This window comes from Lactuca saligna, chromosome 4 (assembly GCF_052625555.1).
Source record: "Lactuca saligna cultivar CGN05327 chromosome 4, ASM5262555v1, whole genome shotgun sequence".
In the NCBI taxonomy this organism is placed as follows: Eukaryota; Viridiplantae; Streptophyta; class Magnoliopsida; order Asterales; family Asteraceae; genus Lactuca; species Lactuca saligna.
The window spans coordinates 100,178,678-100,186,482 of record NC_136420.1 but is presented as its reverse complement, the minus strand read 5'-3'; the positions used below and the strand labels follow the sequence as shown (position 1 = coordinate 100,186,482).

General features: G+C 32.9%; 1 protein-coding gene and 1 long non-coding RNA gene across 3 annotated transcripts; one reads left to right on the top strand and one right to left on the bottom strand.

Annotated features, from left to right (window-relative positions):
- Positions 1 to 2,299: 2,299 nt before the first annotated feature.
- On the bottom strand, positions 2,300 to 7,409 carry LOC145042480 (putative boron transporter 2). Of its 2 annotated transcripts, XM_078990921.1 has the most exons (12): positions 6,245 to 7,407; positions 6,061 to 6,143; positions 5,796 to 5,988; positions 5,549 to 5,687; positions 5,301 to 5,466; positions 5,046 to 5,212; positions 4,790 to 4,963; positions 4,590 to 4,685; positions 4,374 to 4,511; positions 3,967 to 4,286; positions 3,606 to 3,876; positions 2,300 to 2,800 (listed from the first exon to the last, which is right to left on the bottom strand). In XM_078990921.1, exons 1-12 carry the CDS (start codon positions 6,346 to 6,348, stop codon positions 2,489 to 2,491), a joined length of 2,163 nt encoding a protein of 720 aa, XP_078847047.1. In that variant the 5' UTR covers positions 6,349 to 7,407; the 3' UTR covers positions 2,300 to 2,488. The 2 variants fall into 2 exon arrangements, with proteins under 2 accessions (XP_078847047.1, XP_078847046.1); XM_078990920.1 differs by having other exon boundaries at positions 5,796 to 6,143; positions 6,245 to 7,409.
- On the top strand, positions 3,697 to 4,605 carry LOC145042481 (uncharacterized). The gene is made up of 3 exons (XR_013680665.1): positions 3,697 to 3,835; positions 3,933 to 4,222; positions 4,324 to 4,605. It is a non-coding gene; the product is annotated as an uncharacterized LOC145042481 (long non-coding RNA).
- Positions 7,410 to 7,805: the final 396 nt, after the last annotated feature.

Below are 7,805 nucleotides of genomic sequence, written 5' to 3'. Positions count from 1 at the left end.
AGGATAAAAACTTAATATTTTATAAATCAAGTTTATAAAATATAAACTTTAACTTTTTGGTAAAAGACAAAAGAATTTATCTAGTCCTATATTATGCATGTATTATTAATTTATACTATATGGATTATATAATGTTATTTGCTAATGAAAATTATTATATCTAAATAAGTTTTAATTTATTTATAAAAATTTATTGAAATTTTATTAAATTCAATTTCTAATAAATAATCAATTATATCAAGTTGTTGTTAGTGTGACCAATTAGTATCATACGTTAATTAACAATATCATTTTAATATGATTGTTGAACATACTAGATCTTTCACTAGTCTCTCAGCTCAATTTAGACAATATACTTTGCAACCTATACCATTGTCCCTTACAAAGGTGGTTGGGTAACAAGGAAAAATACCCGACCATCATTGATACACCACATACCTCTATTTCTCACTAATATATTGTACTTTTAACGAGGAAAATTTATCCCATGTCTCAAAATATGTACATTTACGACCACATATAATCTAACACTAGCTACTAGTATTCCAACAAGTCTACAAAATATTAGGTATTAAGAGTCTAAAATCTATTTTTTGGCTCGCTAGACTCCGATTACTCATTGGACATGTTAATCAAAATTCTCAACCCTGGGCCACCTTGTTGTACCTAAATCTAGAACCCCGATCTTTATTGCACCCAAAATCCTAACCTAATGAAGAGCAAATGTTTTAATTTTTCTTTTTTCATTTCATGCTTGCTTTTTGATATTCTGATTTGATTTTGTCATCTAACTTTTTTTTGAAAGAGAATTGTAATCTAACTTTTAGGATTATTAAAGAACGATTTCAATGAGATAAATGACTATAATTATAATTTATATGAACTTCTCGATTGGATCATTAGACAACCAAAAAGATGAAAAAGATACAAAATTATCATTTCACGTAATCTAATGAAACGTGTCAAAGACATTAAAAACATCTTTTATCCACTAAGGGACCAAACCATTTGATAAACATGAAAAGATAATTCAAACTAACATCCAAAACATAGTCTTAATTTTACTTCTTCTTCATAAATTTTGAGATGCTTTCGTTGTCCAAAACATTTTATAAGCTATACTTTGCGTGTATCTACAATTAAGATCGTACTTTTATTTTGGCCACATTTTTTTAATTTTATATCTCTTTATTAATATCTAAGTTATGTATTTTAAATTATCATGAAGAAAAAGTCTTAACTAATTGAATATCATATCTTCATTCATATTTCTATAAACCGTATACAAGATAAAGTTTACAATGACCGAAACAAATATTGTATTTTACATTTTTTGTAACATTAAAGAGAAACATGGTATACTATAGGGATAAACTATATGGTAGGGTCCCAAAAAGTGATTATAGATGGTCACTTAGCGATTTGTTTCACAAAAAAGAAGCCACGAATATATATTAAAAAACATAAGGGTACAAGTTGAGCTAGTTGATAATATGTAGTGGAATGAATCCTTTGTATTCCACTAACAAATGTACCCTCATTTATCAAATCATTCAACTAAAACTTTTTGTGGGGATTGAATTGTATTATTCATTATGACGCCAAGGGGTTCAATCAAAGATGAATCATGGTACAGTTTTGTTGAAAAAGAACATCGATCAAAAACATTTCATTTTGTTATAGCAAAAAAAGAATTGTAAAGTACATACCATTGCACCTTTCAATTCATCCCAAGCCACTTGAAGGGCCACCTTCATGTCTCTTTTCCAAGTTCATCATTTCAATAGATGGTGATGTTACATTTTGTATCTTTCTGTCTGCTTTTAGTGATATGAAATAAAAAAAATAAAAAATAAAAAGAAAACCTATTATCTTGAGATAAAGTTCGGTTTAATGAAAAGGAAATGTAGCAGTACAAGCTTTTTACTAGTTGTGTAGTGTCTTCCCTATTGTATATAATCGGACTTTGATGTTATTCCTCTTAAGGCAACAAAACACCATTTATCTTGAAATAAACAAGTATTCATGATCTTTTATTGGCATGTCGATGTTTAACAAGTCACTAAACCTATAATGTATTTTCTGTTATTCAATTCCACATGGCATCTACTTAACATGTTTTGCTAGCAAGATGCCATAGGATTGAATACATGTTTACCCTTATAAAATTTTCTTTAATTCTGTAAATGAAAACACTTTAAATGTTTAGTTACCTATGATTGGCGACTTTAGCTCTTTTTTAGCTTCAAGAAGGTCATAACATGAATGTTGATCCAAATATCCAAATACAAAGTGCATATAGTATTCATATATAAAAGTTTTATTCCATTATAAATTTGGTAATATGTTTTCTGCCCAGCCTATGCATACATACACGAAATTAGATAATAAAGAGAAAATGTACACTCTTTCCACAAAGTTCATACGTTATAAAGAAACATAACATCTACAAAATCATGATTTGAACATAAGCACACAACTATTTTTTTTAGCAAGACGATGAACCATTACTTGTTTGACCAATGATAGATGAACGCGGACTCGGAGTTTTCTTGATTTGTAGCCCTTTCCCAGGCGAGTTAGGGCTCTTAACTCCCCTTAACTCGTTTAAATGTGGACTGTAAACCCTTTGTGCGAGACGGGGACTATACATAGGCTTCATATCTTGTATTGGAGTTTGGGTCAAACTTGTTATCTTTAGACTACTTGTGCGGCGTATCTCTCCTCGGCTTCTTGTTATAATTCCATCGAGTACTTCTGCACTATCCACTTGAGTAGTTCTTGTTGGAGTCTCATCATCCTGCAACCAGTAATCACATAGATACATCAACTACTTGTACTAGACATAATCTCATCTGCCTCTACATATGTTGGAGTCTTTTTTTCTCCTTTAAGGCTCTTTTGGAGAGAGAGAGAGAGGAAAACTCCGACATATATAGAGAAACAAATGAGATTGTGTGTAGTTTTAAGGAAAAAAAAAAACAAAACTTGAACTGTTATTTTATTTTTAGAAAATGTTTACTTGGTATAAATCAGTTCATAAACTTAAGAGAAATAGATCTTTTATGATTTTGTTAGGCTTGAAGGAGTGGAGCTTGCTAAAAGAGGTGCTACACACCACCGGCTTCCTTGTGCCAAGCAACTCGCCAAGGAGTCGCTAAGGTGGTAGCTAGAAGAGAGAGGAGAGAGAAAGTGGAAAGAAATGTTGTGATTGATTGTTGGTAGTTATATATTTTTCTTTTTTTTTTTTCTCCTAAAATCAAACATAAATTACATGAATGATCCCTATGGTTTGGGGTAATTTGTATGTTTGGTCACTAACTTATTTTTTTAACTCGGCAGGTCCTTACTGTTTGTTTTTATTACATGTTTGGTCCCTACTGTTTGTTTTTGTTACACGTTTGATTCATGTCTTATCTAAAAAGACTATTATTTAAATAGAGAAAACTGTTAGGATAAATAAGAGAAGGTGAAGGGTGGGTTCGGAGGTATGTTTATTTAAATAAATTAAAAAAACAAGATTAAAATAATTTTGTAGATAAAACATTTTTAGATAAGACTTCCTTATTGTTTGGTTGACTTTCTTAAGTGAATGTTTGACTTACACGGAAGGCCATATTGTAAGGTGTGGCTGAGGCTTCTTCATATTCAGCTGCATCTAAATCCTGAAGATGAGCACCTTTAAAAAACTTCGGAAGCAAATATTGCCTCGCAGGAACAAGAAGCATGATCAAAAGTGGGAAAAGAACACCAGCAATCGGAATCCACGTTATGCCAAAGCACGCAAATAAGTAAGCCGTCTGAAACAATGTGAAAGCAGCAACAGTCTTGAAAGGTACAGTTTCCACAAACGTCGCATGATGTTCTTCCAAAACCCTAATCCAAATTTTCATTTCCCAAATTGCTAATCAATCGCAAAATCATAATTACAGCATTTGAAATTTCGAAACCGGTTGAACAACTTACTTGTATCTTCGACTTGGAGCAGTGAAAAGCAATAAAATCCGTTCCCAAAATTGATTCCCCGGTAAACTCTCGATCGCCATGAAAGCAAAATACCCCCAGAGAACCGAAGTCGGGATCTTTTTAAGAACAGGCATCGCAGCAACACACGCACCTACCATTAACGCTTGTAGCACATTGCTAAGTCGTTGTTCTTTCACTTCAACATGTAAAAGATCATCAACATCTTTATCGACATCAAATACAGTCTCATCAACCGGTGCGTTTATGTAACCACTACTCGATGCTTGCTGAATTGTCGACTCTTTTAGCTCTTTCAGTCCCTGTTTGAAATGAAATTATTCAAATTAATGAATGCAGAACATACAAGAAGACTCTGTTTACAACAGTAATTGATAAAGATTGTTTACCAGACTTGATGGATTTTGATAAACGAGTGGAGTCTGCATTTCGTTGTATGCTTGTTGCATGTCCTCGTATAGCTCACTCAAGTTTGAACTTTTGTTTATACTTTTTCTAGCAGTGTCCACAAGTTTCCTTCGTAGAAGCTGTTTCAAATGGACATAACGTATTATGAAAATTTCAAAATTTTCTCTAGTTCGAATAATAATAATAATAAGATGTACCTGATGTTTTAGAGTAGCTAAGCTCTTTGTATGCATTGGAGATTGTGGAATAACTCCATTTGCAGGAGGAATGCCAATTAGCCCACATAGAATAGTCTGATTCACACACACAAAAAAAAAAAAAAAAAAAAAAGAGTTCAAAAAAAAAAACAATGTTTCTATGATCTTGGAGAATTAAAGCAATGATGTTTACTGTTTACCAGAAATCCCAAAAGAAGGAGATCATAATGATACGAAGAAGGTTTCTTCAAATTGAACTCTTTTTGTTGAGCAAGTTGAGATGCAACACTATGATCAAAATAGTAAAGCACTGCAATCATGGTTGCTGGAATAAAAGCTCCAACAATATAAACAGGAGGCACCTTCAACATTTCCTGCAGGAAATTTAAGCATCAAACTATAAAATACGAATTTTATAAAGAAAAAAAATACAATTTATTATTTTTTTTAAAATACCTTGGCAACAGTCCAGTTTGTGTAAGCACCAGGAGACCATGGATTTGGACTAAAAAGCCGCCTTGGGATCCCTTTTGGGACATCATTAACCGGCATATACGAAACACCAGTCCAAACCACCACCATAAAAGGAACACCATAATCCGCAATCAATCCACGTAACCAACCTTTAAACATTAATTAAAAAAACTCAGAAAAGAGGAAGGTGAAATACATAAACACTAAAAGCAGATACTAGCAGTAAAGCAGACTGACCTGTTCCATAACGCCATGACCTTGCTTTGCGACTCTTCAAAGCAGTAATAACAAGTCCGAAGGACAAAACCAGTGCAAACATTCCATTTCCAAATCGCCAAGAAGGTTGAAAAGCAGCTTGATTTGGATCCTCACTTTTTGGAATACCAAACTCCTCCACAACTCCCTAACAAATTGTACAATTTTTGTATAAATCGTATCAGAAAAAGTTTGTGTGAATCGATGAATGAAAGAATAATGACACTCACTTTAATAGCCTGTTGCATGAATAGCATTGCGATTAGAAGACCAAACAACTCACCAGCCACACGTGTGAATCTATTGATAATTGAGCAGGCACCCAGAATAGAAAGCAAAATCAGCAAAAAAGCAGTCCAAACGCAAACCCTGTTCTCATTCAGATTACGCAACTTAAATTATATATTTTTTAAGTTAAGTGATAAAAAGTTTTTAAAGTGGATCCTAATCATATGAATAATAATAGTCAGAAAATACCATCCAGACCAAGCTAGAAAAAGGGGTTGCCCTAAATCCTTTTGATCTTTTGCAAACTTGAACATAAACGTGTACATCAACACTGTTGGCTCTGCAACTCCTAGAATAAGCAGTGGTTGTCCTCCAACTATAGCATGTATGATGCCACATATTGCTGTTGATGCTAGAGTTTGAACTGCAGTTAGGCTTCCCTCTGTAACAATATAAGAATTTATGTTAACAAAATCGTGTATCTTAACACTAGAAAAGTTTCCAAACCCCTCACCAGTGTCTCTTTCTAGTTGTTCCCCAAAAGATATAACTGGAATTGCTGAAGCAAAGAAGATGTAGGTTGTTGGAGCTAATATCCTGATCATGAAAATGTAAGAATCAGCATTTTAGAGCTAGCATATAAAATGTAAGCTATGTTCACAAGAAATTGAAATGTAACAATGAAATGAAGAACAAACCTGATACCCGCACGGATGCCACCTGTCCAGTCTTGCTTGTAGCATAATAGTCTGGCTTTGAGATCTTTTTTGATTCCACGAAAGGGAACAAATGTTTCTTCCATGATGAATGTTTCTCTTTTTTTGAAAGACAAACTTGAAATAGGAATGGCGACAATAAAAAGTTGAAGGCTGATACTATTACTAATAACTCAAAACAAACAAATGCGTCTAGAAATGGGCAGAAACACAATGAGTTTTACTTCATTGTGATGGTTGAATTCTTTTGTTGAATTAGTAAGTTTGGTGTGTATGACTATAAGGACCCCTGATGAAGCTCATGATAGTAAAAATCTATGTACAGTTGCTGATGATTACATCTTGGGGGTTCATAAAAGAATGAATAAAAGGTTTTGGTAAGAATATGAGAAGAATCAATTAGTGATGAATGTGAACTAGATGAAGGTGGACTTCCCTATTTGAACTCCATAGGCAAATGAGAGGGAAAGTTACTAACGAAAAGAATTCATCAACATATCCTCCATTCACAAAAATCTCAATTTAAGTTCGATCCATCGGAAGAACATAATCCATCATCTTTCTAAACTCGTGGTCTTGGAGGCAAATCATCGAACAGTAACAATGCGATATCAACGAGCGTACGAATTACATGTCTGTAAATCAAATCGCGGGATATCTGAAACCTCAAAGAAGTTCAAAAACTGACGACTGCTAAAACCCGAATTTAGCGTACACCCATTTATCAAAGAGGAACGCAAACTGATCTAAAGCTGTTTGAAGCAAATGGGTATTGCCAGAATTGAAGTAGGCTCTATTCTTGGGGTGAAATTAGCGAGAACTCATGATGAAAATACGGAAAAGGAAGATTCACATGAGTATTGCTAATGAACAATAGCTAAAGAGAGAAAATGATGAACAAATTACTTACTTTGCTCTTACATTATAATACGAAGAAGAAAAGACGAGTTTCAGTTGAACAGGCAAGTTCACGAACAGAAAAGCATGCGTTCACATAACTTTCGAATCTACATGAATTTGAAATGTACCCAACTGAATTAAACAGGTAGAGAGAGAGAGATTAGAGGTAGTTTGGGGAAGAAATTGAGAGAAAGAGAGAGAATGAGATCGATTTTGGCGTGAATGAGAGATATAGTGTGTGGTGAGTAAGCATAAATAAACACTTCGTCCTGCTCAAGACAAAATAAACTACACAAAAACACATAACTCGTACATGAGAACGAAAGGGACACAAGAAAAATATGTATAGACTAAAAAAGAATATTGTATTTCAATTTTTCAAAATATAGTATTTTTCTAAGACCATTTAATTTCAAAAGACCCAAAAAAAAAATCTTACGATATTAAGAAGATTTAGACAAACTTTAAAATATCAAAGAAAAAATGTTTCAATCACTTTAATAATCTACTCATTTATGATTTATATGTGAAAGTTAAAATCATACAAAGTGTTTTTATCATTTCTCTATGTCTATGTTTTAAATTAAGTTTTCAAGTTCATATGATATGATGTATTTATATTAAAACTATGTTTAGCGTACCA